This window comes from Sinohyriopsis cumingii, chromosome 4 (assembly GCF_028554795.1).
Source record: "Sinohyriopsis cumingii isolate HCF-2022 chromosome 4, ASM2855479v2, whole genome shotgun sequence".
Lineage (NCBI taxonomy): Eukaryota > Metazoa > Mollusca > Bivalvia > Unionida > Unionidae > Sinohyriopsis > Sinohyriopsis cumingii.
This window is the reverse complement of record NC_142964.1, coordinates 88,829,607-88,846,176: the sequence shown is the minus strand read 5'-3', so window position 1 is coordinate 88,846,176 and position 16,570 is coordinate 88,829,607. Positions and strand designations below refer to the sequence as shown.

General features: G+C 35.6%; 1 protein-coding gene across 1 annotated transcript; it reads left to right on the top strand.

Annotated features, from left to right (window-relative positions):
• Window positions 1-5,196: 5,196 nt before the first annotated feature.
• On the top strand, window positions 5,197-15,252 carry LOC149801627 (uncharacterized). The gene is made up of 2 exons (XM_089955895.1): window positions 5,197-5,522; window positions 7,739-15,252. Exon 2 carries the CDS (start codon window positions 7,746-7,748, stop codon window positions 10,092-10,094), a length of 2,349 nt encoding a protein of 782 aa, XP_089812021.1. The 5' UTR covers window positions 5,197-5,522; window positions 7,739-7,745; the 3' UTR covers window positions 10,095-15,252.
• The last annotated feature ends 1,318 nt before the right edge of the window (window positions 15,253-16,570 follow it).

The window sequence follows — 16,570 nt, the reverse complement described above, 5'->3', positions numbered from 1 at the left end:
TAACTGAAAAAATTCTTTCTACTTGCAACCCTCCTTTCAATTCCCTTTCTGGATTTAGCCCGTAAAAATCCTTAGATAAACTTAACGAATTTTTTTACCGATTTCAGCGAGAACTCAACGAGATTTTCATCTATCTCTTTTAAGGTGCTCTACCAATGTTAGGCTGCCATTATTTATTCTTATAATTCATGTTCCTTGCAATGTAATAACTTTTAGCATTTAATAATTTGTTTGGGGTTTCATTAATTTTGCAACCTGATAGGGAATTTTCTGTTTGACCTTGTTTCACATTGTATGTAGAATAGAACGTTTAAAATGACGTAATTGGAATTTCCGTTCTATTTATAGAACCAGCTTGTACTTGAACCGAAATAGATGTGGATTCATGGGAGTTTCGCAATAAAACTTGTTCGCTTCTAATTGTTCTTCAACAGGTCGAAATCAAGTAAATTATTGAATTCAACTCAGTGTTATGTGACCAAAATGCATTAAAATCGCTAAAATTTATTTCATTCTTTCTCTGTATTAGTATCCGTCAAGCCCAAGGCCGTTTGGAAAGTTTAAAACACAACAATCAGACACATTATAATGTGAACATGAGCGTAAGTATAGGATTATTGACGTCATGTTTGATTGGCTGGAATGTCCAAAACCCCTCATATGTCAGTCAGCATCACCTATCAACTCCATACCTCGTTAATTACAGTCAAGCAGGGGCGCCCGCAGAATTATTTTCGGGGTATGGGGCCAACATGTAGCAGTCAGCTATCAAGTTTTACAAAAGTTTTACGGATGTAGGCCAAAATCATGTTTATATGTAAATGCTGGCGCCCACAAAATAAAAGGGCTAATTAATACTTGAAAACAGACACTGGTGATTACGTTGATTTAAGTACCAAAATTACCTTGTTGTTTTCTTCCTATAAAATTTACTAAAATATGAGAAATACTTTATTATAATGGCAGTTAATTTAACTAATTCAGAAACCATTTGCTTGCTTTTGTTCAAATTCTGAATTTATGTCCTTTGATTCAAAGCAATATTTACGTATATTTTTTTATGCATATAGGCGCTTTAGGAGTAAATACCCAAACTGGATATAACAATTGCATAACAGACGGGTGCCAGAAACGTTCTAAAAACTGGATCCAATATTTAAAAAAGCGACTTCGGTGGGACTAGATGGCAAATCTTCGCCTTCTCCACCTCTCTGTTTCTTTCTTTCTTGTCTTAGCGTGTGTCTAAATAAAATGCTTTCCTTCCTTGGTAAAACTTAAATTACGGTGCTGAATCTACATTATCATTTATGAAAACCTTTTCATAAACAAACGCTACAGGCAGAGCTTTTTTTTTATAAAAAAAAAGAAGTAATGAATGGCCCCAAAATCCCTGATCTATGATCCCCAAACAATAGATCGAACATGTTAGTCCTTACATATCTCGCTTGCTTGTTGTTGTTTTTTTGTTTTTGTTTTGTTTTGTTTTTTTTTGTCTTCATGGATTTAAGAATTATCTTGAAAATGTTTTAAGATGTCTTTGCAATTAAAATATTCACAATAATGACACTTTTGTAGTAGATAGAAAATGTCAGGTTTCTTTTCATTCAGGATACTATTTTTAAAAAATTAAAGTTATTAATTGAAGTGTAGATGAATAATTGCCAATCTCACCTGCAGCGGGGTCGTAGTTTTGTAAATGAACTTAAACCATAAGACTAAGAGTGATATTGGTGGTCCAGAACTGATATACGTCTCGTTGGCACTGACTTCCTGCATTATCCTGTAGTTAACAGGGACGTTAAAGTCAATACGGAAGTGTCCCTATGTTCATTTCTTGTTACTGCTCCTGGTGTTTCTGAATTTGTGGCAGCGTTCTGAAATAAAAATCACACTTCCCTCTCTTTACTTTCAACGCTTACGCTATCTTGGGAACAGACTGACTGTATTACCCACGTTTTCTGTGAATCAGCTTTCAGAACACGTACACGACCAGTAACTACATTTTGATCTCACGAGACACACACGAAAAAGCCTAAACGAAGTGTAAATACATTTAAGACATATAGTACTGGAAGAGATCTATTGGATGTACGAATATAATAATCAAAGTGCATATGACCGATCACAAAAAATGGCGTCTTTGCAGTCATGAACGCTATGACCCCATAAAGGTTCACGTAATACAAGTTTATGGTAGATTTAGTATCCAAAATACAAGAAATGAGTTTTTCAAACATCTACACGTAAACGTTTGTTTTTACAACCCCAACCCCCCAAACGCCAAGATTAGATTTTCCAGCACACCTTGTGTAAACCGAGCATCTAACTTTTTTGCTCGTAAATGTTCATAATATTAGTGACCATTCTTGTAAATCAATTGCTGACTTTCTTAAATGTCATATGTGTCACGGGTAGATGGTCTGCTACGAACAAAGTTACTGCAACAACAAAAAAATCATTTTACACTTTCTAAATCTCAACTTCAGTTATAAGCTATCCAAAAATGTGTCAACAGCCTAGAATCGGAGCTATAGTGTATATATACCACATTGATATCAAAATTGATTCAAATCCAAAATACCCAATTATACCCCCGTCTAACACACTCATAATCAGGGATTAAAAAATGGTTATTCAATAATAGACAAAACATTTATCTGCAATACTTATAAGCAAGCCTCGGTTGTACAATGGAATACAGACTATTCTAGCTTGAATGCAGATGTATCGAACAGACTTTTATCATTGTCCCACAAGGTAACTTGGTATTCAATATCTACATGGTTTTGAACAAAGATTTTACTCATAATTTGGCCAACGATGAAGTTTAGGGAATAACTTTGTCAACAGTTTGAAGTGACTTGTGATCATTTTTAATTATAAAAAAAAACTTTATCCCACTTTTTTAAAGAGTGTCGAAAGCACAATAAACTCTGACCAACTTTGTAGAGTGGATCGAGATTGACTGGACCATCTGTACACAATTTATATACGTCAAAGAGCAAATTATATCTAGGTTTAACACATAATCTTGAAGCTGATGTGTTTAACTTATTTATATTACAGTTTAAATGATATGTGGAATTCTTTTTTGTGTCAGAAAGTTATTCTACATATATAAATTGTACATGGGAAAACTTTGACACAAACTAAATTATATAAAATGCTTTAACTGAATATTAATTCATTACTGTCTATTTGCCGCTCAACCCAAAATGTGGTAATACTTACGTATGTGTTGATATAAGGAAACCATTCCCATGCAAATAAAATCCCTATGTCCTGGACTCCTTTATCGTAAAAGCAGGTCAGGAAAGTTTTATTGTATTAATATGTCTATATATCTAAATATGTGTATGGTCTTCTATTTTTCAATGTCTTTAAGTTGTATGTATGTATGTATGTATGTATGTATGTATGTATGTATGTATGTATGTATGCATATACACATAGTTTGGTTATATGCTTTATGACACAGCAATTCAAATAAGATATTTAGTGCCAAGGCAATTGGAATAAGTGCCCTATCCAAGGACACAGCAATGTAACCAACCTGGACTGACCCGATCATGGAATTCCAACCAGTACATTTTTTATGTCAAGTTTGGCGATGGATGAATGGATATACAGAGATATACAAATGCGCATAAATATATATGTACGTATTCCTGGTTGACCACTTAAACCATTAACGAGGCTGTAGACTGTGTCCATACACATCAATTCATAACTCACAGTCTCTCTCTTTCTCTCTCAGCTACATAGAACAAAAAAGATTCATGTTCTTTAATCTGTGAAATCATTTGAGACACACCATTATGAGCACTTTGTATTAATATGAAATAGTAAATTGTTAACGGAGAATAAGCGGTCACCAACTTTGTCCATGTAATGTGTCTAGGCTAACTAAATGCAATTTAAAACCATGGTACCATTAGGCACACCTAAAGACTCATAGTCATACTTTACATTTTATATTCTAGAGCCAGTCTTTCTCTTTAAAAAATAAAAAATTATATTGCATGCATTTTCTACTCCTTCACTAACGCCGTTACACAGAGCATTATATTAGGTCAGGTGTGGTATATACTCTTCATTGTATGGGTGCAAAGTTCATACCATGTGCCCTAATTCAACTGTCCCTACCCTTCTCTTCCCGTAAATATGTGCTTCTCTCTAAACACAGACACACGGTTACGATAAATTATATCGTTCTTTTTCGTACCGTATTTCTCTAATAATAAGCCAGGGAGGTCTGCAAGGAATACGTTAAACATTTCCTAAGTTTGCGTAAGGCCCTTATATATACTGATAAATATAAATTTGAGGAGGGAGGTGTAGTAAAGAAAAGAGTATTGTAAGTTGTGCTGAAGACGATATAAAGAAATTCATGACTGAATTTAAAAGGAGTGGGAGATGAATAATTTAAAATTAACTTATTTTATTTATATATAAAGCTGTTTAATGGCCATAAAGTGTGTATTTAACAAAATAAGATCACGTCTTGTTCATACCAAACTCGTTCAACACCTGATACATACATTTACAGGCAAGGTTAGGTTTAAGTCTGTTCATATATACATACTTTATACTGGTAACAAGCTCAGCCGCCAATCAGATGCCAGGCTATGTAATGAATGTCAACAGATGTCGTTCATAATATAATTCATCTGAAATTCGAATGAGAGTGTACAAATCTAGAATCACCTCAGCAATCTGCACACGATATGCAGTATATCTCTCTCTATTAACGCCTTCCTCGCATATCCACCAGTATTTATCAAAACGTGCTCGAAGATACAGGTGGTAGAGTGGCATAAACTCAGCCAATAGCATACCAGATCCACTCATTAATATAGGCAAATATCCTCCAAAATCAGATTCGTTTATTATGACACAAGTGTAATTGGTTAAAGTAAAGTTTCTAAAGTGGTAACGTATAATAATTAATGACGGATGGTGGATCCATGACGGCAAAGCATGACAGACACTGCCCGATGCATAACGAATCAAAGATCATACCAGATACTCAAAGGTCGCCACGACAAAGAACTAAATTGAAGAAAAGAGACATCTGACACATGATACATTCTTGTAAATTTAAATGTCTTCAACATGTTTTTATTTGAATAATTGTGTATTGACCACGAGAGAGCATGTTAAAATTTTTCACTGGAGATAGCTTTCGTTGATGTTTATGTAACTTTACTGTTGTACACCTTCTCATGGGGTGATTAACCTTCCTGGTAATTGATCTGGGTACCTGCTACGGCCATTAAGCATAAAGCTAATAACTGCATAAATTCTTCTTCGATTTCAACTTTCATTTCTGATTTCCAGTCATGATTGGATACTAGTTTCTAATTGTACAGCACGATGTGTTCAGTGTTATTAAGACTGTATGAGTGCTTACCATACAAGGAAATGATAAAGACGACAGTTGAGAAACAACACTGCTTGTAACACCGATCTGGCGATAGTTAGTCCGAGGACTCGTTCTTTTTATTCCTGAATATTTAAAGGTAATTATAACCATATACATGTATGCTTGAGTAATAGAAAATGCAAAATCCTTGTGTCTCTCTCTAAATCATTATCAAATCAAAGATGGTGTGTAACATATTTAGAGATTTTTCTCTGTATGATATATAATTAAAAAAAATCTTTAAAAGTATTCCACGAAGTAGATGTAGTCGGAACCAGGTGTGGGTGGGGGGCACGCTAAAAAGTATAAATGTTCCAACACAGAGTTAACAATTTCAAGGCATATCGGAAACTGGGTTTTATTTTGAAAGCCACATTTGAGGACGTTCTTTTCTGTATCTGTTCTTGGACAGCAGCATTAAATAAAAGAAATATTCCAGTTAAATTCTATCTACGTGTATCTAATACTTTACGTGTAACACTATACTCATGAATCAATGCAAAGATACGGTTGAATTCAAATGTCCTATATCAATATGCTAAAGTATTTATGTCTTTGTAAGGGACTACAGCTGATTATTGACACATTAATTCCAGGGTAAAGCACATGTTCGTTTGAAATATAATTTAGTGCTTCCGTTATTGCAGACAGGGTCGCATAAAAAAAGTTCTTGTAACATGGATCTAGTCTTTATAGGTCAATTGGGTGTGGGTGTGGTGGGACAAATAATAAAGAGATGGACAATAGCATATTAAGAGAATAATATAAAAAGAAAGAAACGACGGCATCATAGAAATAGAAAAAGAGAACGGGCATAGCTTTGTATGGGGCCATCATATGTCAAGTTTTCGCGATCTCACGGTTCGATTCGTGAATATGAGATGGCGAGAAACAAAGATACATTTTAATCAATAATGTTTCAAGGAATACATATACAAATACATATATGCATTAATAGTACAGTCTGAAACTGTACACATGCAGAGAAGAAACAAAATCAATTAAGAGTTGAAGACTTTTTCCAACTGCACATCAGAAAGGACAAAAGTATATTGTAGTAAAACTGAAAGTAATTTGTGTAATGCCGGTTTTCCTGGTCATGAAGAGTTTTTTCATTGGTCGAATAGATACAGCCATGTCTGACACATGTAAGGCAATCCATTGGAAAGATGGTCGTCATATTGTTGTTGGTAATACTTACCGTATGTACTCGCCTATTAAACGATCCCAACTGCAAAGTGCAAAGACCCAGATCTACCGTCGGATAATGCGCCGGCAGATCTGGATCTATATAGTTTGTTAGGAGTAATCATTAAAGCAAAAAAAAATTGACCTGAATGTAGGAGCATTATGTTACAACAGATCAGGATCTTTGCTGTTTGCACTTTGATTCGTGATATAAGCGAATACATACCGTATGAAAAGATAAGGTGTCCCGTAGGCGAGTAAGTAAAGTTTCATGGTTGCAAACAAACAGTAATGAGAATACTACACAGAAATGTAATGGGCTTATAGTGGACCCGTCAGATACACATAAAGTGATATGCTAACATGGCGACGTATCACAAATATTAAACTGCACACACTGTATGTAAAATGTACCAACTATGATAAATCAAACGGCGCGTGGTATGCAATCAAATGGTGATCTGAAGAAATAGATTAATTTTTATTAAACTTAAATCCGTCTCATATCCCCGTCGGGGTAGGTGGGGATATGGGACTGTTCGTATCTGTAAACACAAAATGTAATATAAACTGATGCTGTACGCCATTTTTTTTTTCTATTTATACAAAACCAATTTTTATATAACTCTACAACGAAACAAATTGATCTACGTTAAACGTTTTTTACTTTAGAAATTAAACACTTTATTTAAATTCCTTTAGGTAAGTTTGAAAATGAAGTGTGTGTGATTAGGATTTTTAACGTAGCTTTAACAATTTTTCAGTCATATCGCTACGATGTCTGCAGTGTGGCAGTTTATAGTGATGTCTAGCACTGAGGCATCATGCCACTGACATGTAGCATGATGTCCCACCCAGTTACATTATCCTGACACCAGGCCGACCAGTCCTAACACTAATCTTTTAATGCTGAGTGCCTAGCGAGGCAGCTGTTAATAGATTTGGTTAATGCAGTATGAATGATCCAAGGTAATATCTATTTATATATACACACAAACATCTTAAAATGGGTGCCTAATGTTAATATATATATATATATATATATATATATATATATATATATATATATATATATATATATATATATATATATATATATAAGACAAATATGTATTTTTTTTACAGAGGAAGAATGGTTTTGGAAGAAAAACAGAGTTTATATGTAAGCGGCATTCTTGCTGCAATGGGTTTTTCAAAAAGAGAAGTTAATATCCGGCGCTTTAAATGGAAATTTGTGGAGCTCGTGGATAATCTTTTTCTTACATACGGGAAAGATATACGTGGATGTATTCACTCAGGCAGTTCGTCAGAGGGAATGTCAGGTGGACCATACTACGGTGGAGAGAAAAGTGACTTTGATACCATGAAAATTCTTAAGTTTGTTAAAGTAGTTGATGAAAAAGAAGACAGCGTCAGCAAAGAGAATGCACGTCCTCACAATATACCTCAAATCATTGTAAGAGAGATCCCTGACAAAGACTATCCTGGATATGTCAGACTGATTGTCGTAAAAGCTGACCCAGTATTTCTTGATCTCATGCCATATAAAGACGGTCAGTACTTCTTACCAAATACTTTGATCACCCGACTAGACATGCGACATGAAGGGTTGTCGAGTGTATCAACCTCAGACCCTGCTTTCAGAAAGCACCAAACTACTAAATCTCATCTTCATGGTCCGGCAATCAGTTGTAAAGTATCGCAACCAGAAAACACACTGTCTATGCTATGCGAAATGTTGGACGTCAGTGATGATGCAGAACCAAAAGACGAAGATGTGTCTAAAAATTTCAAGTCGAGTCAATATGCTGATATAGATATAGTCTCGTGTATTATGTCCTTGAGCTGGCCATACGAGTCCATAAATTTCATGACAAGACCACGACCTGGATTCTGGCCTGGGAAAGATACCGTCGAGTGCCTTGTTGACAGCACACCTATATTTTTGGCACCTGTTGGACACAAGAGCAGCCCTGATGTGGATTTACAATGGAGACCTTCCTTCAACGTAGCGGAGAAGCTGTTGATTGAAGACTTCAATGAAACACAGATACAGTGCTACGCACTGTTGAAGATTTTTCTGAAAGACAGTCTCAAGCTTGTTTCCCCAAACATCCTTTCCTCATACTGCATGAAGACAACGATGTTTTGGTTATCTGAGAGAGAGGGCAGTGACAACATGATTCCCAAAAAGCTGCTACATTACTTTGTTCAGTGTCTGAAGTTGATTCAAAACTGGCTAGAAAGCCATAGAATGCCTCATTATTTCATAGAAACCAGAAACGTTTTCCCATCAAATTTGGATCCTGTTGAAGTTAAGGAATTGATGCAAGCTATAGATATGGCTATACTCGAACCAATTTCGGCACTAGAGCACTGCAAGACCTTTGAGCTCGCTCTGCAGGCTAGTGCAGGGGACCCATTGCTCTTCCCAAAACTCAGTGCTCGTTCATATCTGTTTGCATGGATTGAAATGAGATGCGGTATCTTGGAGAAAATGTACACGTCTGGAGCGATTCGTTCGCTGTGGAAACCTTACGATACAAGAAATATTTTAGAGTGTATACAACGATTCAAACATATGTTAGAAGATACTCAAACTCTTGATTACGGGCAACCTCTTCTCAAGATTTTTAGATCGTTTTTAGGATTTGTGTGCTTTGCTGACCACTGTGACCGTTTGGAGACCACAAAAGATAAGCTTAGCGTGAAAGAAATAGAAACTTTGTTGCTTGAGGGCAAAGATGGAGATTTGGCCCTTTGTCCACTAAAGCTTGCAACGTTTTACCTCAGGCAAAGCAACATTTGCGAAGTGCTCACGATAACTTCCTCTGTATTACAGAAACGACAACAGATTCTAAATAGACACAACTTTGTAGATAATCTCTTCGTCAGAATCTATGAACAGTTCCAATTATTGGTCAACATAAAAGACATGAAAACGTTGGAACATTTGGTAGACATTGCTACGGCTAACTTTTCATCCAAAACACACCATGATGAGATGGTGTATTGTAGAGAAGAATGTGAAGAGGTCCGGCAGTTCCTGTATTTCCCAGTAGAAGCAGCGAAGAATTTGACCTTCGATGTGATCTTTATGCTGCCAGAGTCTTCTGCCTTGCCCAGAGCAGTGCAACTTGAAGTTGTGTTCTCAAAACCAATTGAATTAGACGAAAACTACTGCATTGGAGTCACAATAAGTCCCCTTGTGTACACCCTTTATCTTAGGTTCCTTGCATTCAAGGCGAAGTCGGATCTAGCTGGCTGTATTGGGACACTGTCAGAGTTTCAAGATCTCTTGCCATCGGAATCGCTATTGAACCAAGCGAGTGGTTATAACCTTCTGGCTAGCTGCTATGGCATGATGGGTAGGTCACATGACTCAGTCCAATCTTTTTGTTGTTCCCTAAAAATAAACCCAACACGGAACAATGTTGCCTTCGGTTATTTTGCTTTTGTGTACAGTGCTTTGTTCTGCTGAAAGCGGAAAGATCAGTGTGATGATTTTAACTTTTGAAAGCAGTCAATTAGGATATATCGTGAGATACAGGTAAACGACTGTTGAATAAGCTTAGGTATGACGCACTTAGAATGTATGCAACATTGTTTGACTGCAGAGTGTTTTGCTCCTCCTCCTTAGAGGTGTATCTTGACCCCCTTGTCTTTATATTCTATTGTAAAACAATGACTACACTCTTTTATTCAAAAGTGATGAAATATTTATGTCAGTCACAAAACTTTCCACGTTTTGAGCGTTCTTCACTAAGTGAGATGGCACACAGTATTCATCATTTGTCATTTTGAATGTGGCTATTATTGACCTTTATTAATTTTACCTCCTCAAATACTGTGTTTTACGTAATTTGCTTCTTTCGCCCAGTCGCGAGTAATACTCAGATCAAATCTGAAAGCACTCATGTATAATAAAATAGATTAGTTCATCTGGCAATATATTTATTTTAAGACAACTTTTATGTCGTTTATTTTTTTTAAAAATCTATGAAGGAAATGTGCATCAAGTGATATTTGTCTATTGACATGAACCATGGAAGATCAAGTTTCCCTCCAATGTCACAATTCCTGCTAATAGGGCTAATAGTTGTGAAAAAATTGACGATACAACTACAGACTGTTTGGACATATATGAAGACAAGAAGCTCCCAAATATGCACAACGCAAGCGGGGCAAATTATGTCCGTACGGAAATATATGTACATTCAAGGGGAACATCAACATTTGTTAATGAACAGAAGCTGACGCAACCAGGAATTGGACAGGTGACAAAAAAGGTGTGTTATTTTAGTATGGGTAAATATTACATTACATCATCGAATAACGTGTCGTACAAAACTCGGTCCTTTTGCCCAGTCATCAATAGGGTACACTTAGGCTGTAAAGTCATGTATGCACGATTCAAATGCACGATTAAAAATATTCGATAAGGTTAGTACTTACCTGATTTGTTTGATTGTACTAACACATTACAGCACATCAGAGCAATGGTGGTTATATGATGCCAATCTATGCTGGAAAAAGTATAAATTATTTACACAAAAAAACAGGATAACACAACATTCCAAATAAATGTAAATGTTTAGCACAACAAGTTAAATTAATCTATAAATTCCAGTAACAGAATGTAAATTTTGCGATCATTAATAACAATAAACACAACAATCACCATTGTCTACTTTAGCGAAAGAAATTCAAACAATAAATTTGAATGGCAACATCAGTTGAGAACATGAAACAATTACGCCCTTACACTGTATTAGAACAGAAGCACATCGAATATTGGCGTTGTCCATTTCAATTTAGGGATAAATTTTGTTCCTCTCTTTGATTCTGAATATCTTTGAGTTGAGAATCTTCAACTTACTATATGACTTTCCAATAAAAGCACAACATTAAGTTTGAGGTCAGCCATATCTCCTGTAAGAAATTATGGCAAATTTCCTGTGAAAAAATCAGGAAAAATCATCGGTTAGCCCATGATCCCCCCCACAACTGTTTTAAGAACATTTCTATGACTGCTTACAACACAAACTAAAAAAAAAAAAAAAAAAAAAAAAAAAAAACAAAAAAAAAAAAAAAACATCTGCATGCGTATCCAAGAACATTAACGTTCGTGAAAGCGTGGACACTAAATTAAATTTGTTTGCTGGTGACTGTGTGTGATTTGGATTTTTAACATTGCTGTAAACAAAAAAATCAGTCAAATCGCTACGATATCTGCAGTGAATTTTATATATATGTTCTGCACTGGGGCTTCATCCCGCAGACATGAAGCATAACTCTTTATGCTGAGGGCCAGCGAGGCAGCTGCTAGTACCATTTTTATGTCTCTGGTATGACTCGATCAGGGTTCGAACCCGCGACCTCCCGCATCCGAGGCGGACTCTCTAACCACTTAGGCCGCCTGAACGGTGCTAATAATTGTGCCCCAGACTTAGCTGTGAGAACGAAATAAATTCTCAGCTGCTTGAATCAAACGACTCATATTATCAGAAATATTTTAAAAGTATCTACTGATATAACAGTCATTTAATGAAAATACAATACATTAACTGCACCAACCATTACACGTGAAAGAACGTTTGTGAATTTGTGAGCTCCCAAAAAAACGTGACGGATGCCCGTGTGTGTCTGTCGCTATGAATAGTTATAGGGAAATATCTTGTGAATTGGGAAACGTGTCCAAGTCATGGATGCAGGACATTCAATACTTGAGCTGGGTACCACAACAAATACCGAACATACCGAAATAGGTAGCACGGTATACTGCAATTATATTATGGACCGACAATTCAACCTTCTGGGGTGGGGGCTTTACATGTTATTGTTAACTTCCTTCTGTCAATAGCTGGAAAAAAATATCTTGTTTTGATTTATATCAAACTAGCACCACATTATAAACATGATATTATTTGGAAAAAATATTAAATATCTTGAGATAAAAGAAGAAAAATTATTTCAGCTCTAAAGAAAATCACTAACCCATCCACCCAGACATTTGATGGTCAGTACCTTTTAGTAGATAAACTAGTTATGTGTTAATTGTTGTATAAGTCGTAATCTAGAAGGTTTATATACTGTTGGATGATTAAACTTACACTATAGCTGGTACTGTGAAGTACATGGTGCTGGCATCTGAGAACCTATTAATAAAAAAGAAAATGTTGATAACGAAGTCTAGTTTTCTGGCTACACTAGTGATATAATTGGCTGAGAGACCTTGAGTGGGATGCCAATGCCTGGTCAAGGTATTTTTCACAGAGGGACAGAAAATATAAAACATACTTACAGAACAAACGACAAAATATTTAGTGGACTTGAGAAATTATGCGCGCTCCTGAAAATCGTAGGGTGATTCGCGGTCTTACAAAGGAATATATATATTCTTAACACATTCGCATACGCTAGTAAATAACCAAAACATGACACGTTTGTGTTTTTGCTTTGTTTTGTTTGCTTTAATCCGAAATTTTTCCTAAAGTTGGATTTGGTCCGAAAATGTTTCACAACATTCCATTTGGCCACCTCGTTGCCATATGTCAAATGTGATTAAAGACTCACAAATAGACTTATATTTCGTAATATTCACCATTAATTTGTGACAGATACAACTGTTTTGTAGAAAAAGGAAAGTTTTTAACCATTCTGCTTTATGTCAAGATCAAAATACACTATTAATATCATTTAGGTTGTAACAAGATTGCTCGGGAATTTCCTTAAATGCCTTACTGAACGAAACTACCAACGTACCGATACAATGAAAATGTGTTGTGGTATGTACCACCGGAAAAAATTATGCGGTAACAAATCTTTTCAATACCATGCCCACATGTAAACAACCAACCATTTATTTCGGGGAGTAGAGGGTTTGCTTGGATTCTAGATCCAGATTTTTTTCAAACTGTATGTGTTTGTGTTTGGATTTTTAATGTAACTTTAAAAAAAAAATCAGTAATTTTTCGAAGATATCTGCAGTGTAGCAGTTTATAGTGATGTTTAGCACTGGGGCATCACGCCGCAGACTTGTAGCATCCTGTCCCACCCAGTCACATTATCCTGACATCAGGCCGACCAGTCCTAACACTAACCTCTTCATGCTGAGCGCCAAGCGGGTCAGTTGCTAGTACCATTTTTATAAGTCTTTGGTATGACTGTGCCGGGGCTCGAACCCGCGACCTCCCCCTTCAGAGGCAGACACCCTACCACTTAGGACACCAGAGCGGTCTTCAATGTGTACAAGTTACATTTCAATTACGGAAACAATAAAGCGCGTTTTCACTGGACAAGATTTCTCATAAAGATCTAATATTTGTGTGAATTACTAGAGACCATGATGACAGCAACACTAGAAAGAGGATAAAGAAAACTGAGACGAAAGGGGTTGTCATTCTTCTTCAGTTTTTTTTCTTCTTTTTTTTGCGGGGGGGGGGACTATATTCTTTATTTTATATATCTTAAGATATATTCTTCATGAGAAGGAGGATGAGAAGGAGAATGTGATTTTGCAAGTATTCTAAATAAGGCAATGAAAACAGCCTTCAAAATTTGCACTGCAATTTTGCCTTGGTTCTTCACAGTTCAATTTTCGCCCTAAATGGTTTTAAATATTTTTCTTTCATTGAACTCGATTATTATACCATTGACGAAGGATTTTGTGTATTTAAGTGTGAGACCTTCAAGTAGTGAAACATCAGTTTAGAACTATTTAATTTAGATGAACGTTATTGTTGCCTTGAGAAAGGCCCATGGAAAAGTGCACCAATGAAATGAAACATTTTTGAAGACTTGGACAATAAATTTAACCTGTTAGTTGATGACTGTGTCCAATATTCAAATCAGTGACAAGCTCAGCCAATAAGATTGAATACTGTGTCCAATATTCAAATCAGTGACAAGTTTGGCCAATAAGATTGAATACTGTGTCCAATATTCAAATCAGTGACAAGCTCAGCCAATAAGATTGAATGCTGTGTCCAATATTCAAATCAGTGACAAGCTCAGCCAATAAGATTGAATACTGTGTCCAATATTCAAATCAGTGACAAGCTCAGCCAATAAGATTGAATGCTGTGTCCAATATTCAAATCAGTGACAAGCTCAGCCAATAAGATTGAATGCTGTGTCCAATATTCAAATCAGTGACAAGCTCAGCCAATAAGATTGAATACTGTGTCCAATATTCAAATCAGTGACAAGCTCAGCCAATAAGATTGAATATCATGTCATTAACATATATAGATCTTACTTATTATACACATCTAAGCCAATGATGATGTAAAATTATTTACAAACTTTCAGCATAATTTGACTGATATACAGTCAGCTAAGTTGTAACAAGCACAGCCTGTCAGATAAAATTACCTCACAATATGCAAAGACAATGCTCATTATCACACATTTTGATCATAGGGTTTCCTCATTATGACCTAACATTTCGGATCCAATATGTAACAAACTAAAATATTGTGAATGTGTGTTGGAGGGTGGAGTGGTAAACAAAATGCTCATCAAATGTATATACATATTAGTTTATGTAAATTAAAATATTTTTTAATGCATGTTATTTGTGAATTTATATTGTCAAAAAATAATGTTGTAAAAAGGAAATAAAGATATACAACTAAGCTTCTTGTTGTCTTCATTTCAACCCATATCGTCATACAGTTGATGGACCAATTCAACCATACTGTCACACATATGAAAGACCAATTCAACCCATACTGTCATACATTTGATAGGCCAATTCAACTCGTATTATCATATGATAGACTAATTCAACCTATATTGTCATACACCTGATGGACCAATTCAACCCATATTGTCATATGACAGACCAATTCAACCCACACTGTCATATGACAGACCAATCAATTCAATCCATAGTCATACAGTTGATGGACTAATTCAAACCATATTGTTATACATCTGATCAACCAATTCAACCCATATTTGTTATATGACAGACCAATTCAACCCATAATGTCAGACATTTGACAGACTAATTCAATCCATATTGTCATACATCTAACAGACCTATTCAACCCATATTGTCATACATTTGACAAACCAATTCAACCCATATTGTCATACATCTGACAGACCAATTCACATACTGTCATCCATTTGACAGACCAATTCAACCCATATTGTCATACATCTGACAGACTAATTCAATCCATATTGCCATACATCTAACAGACCCATTCAACCAATAATGTCATGCATTTGACAGACCAATTCAACCCATACTGTCATACATCTGACAGACCAATTCAACCCATATTGTCATACATCTAACAGACAGAATTCAACTCATACTGTCATACATCTAACAGACAGAATTCAACTCATACTGTCATACATTTGACAGACCAATTCAACCCATACTGTCATACATTTGACAGACCAATTCAATTCATATTGTCATACATCTGATAGACCAATTCAACCCATATTGATAAAAAAAAATTATAAACCAATTCAACCCACACTGTCATACATTTGATGGACCAATTTAACCCACATTGTCATACATCTGATCCACCAATTCAACCCATATTTGTTAAATGACAAACCAATTCAACCCATACTGTCATATATCTGATAGACCAATTCAACCCACATTGTCATACATTTGATGGACCAATTCAATCCACATTGTCATACAGTGGATGGACCAATTCAACCCCCATTGTCATATATTTGACAGACCAATTTAACCCATACTGTCATACATTTGGCAGACCAATTCAACCCATATTGTCATACATCTAACAGACCAATTCAATCCATACTGTCATACATCTGACAGACCAATTCAATCCATATTGTCATACATTTGACAGACCAATTCAATCCATATTGTCATACATTTGATCGACCAATTCAACCTGTCATAAATCTGATAGACCAATTCAATCCATATTGTCATACATCTGATAG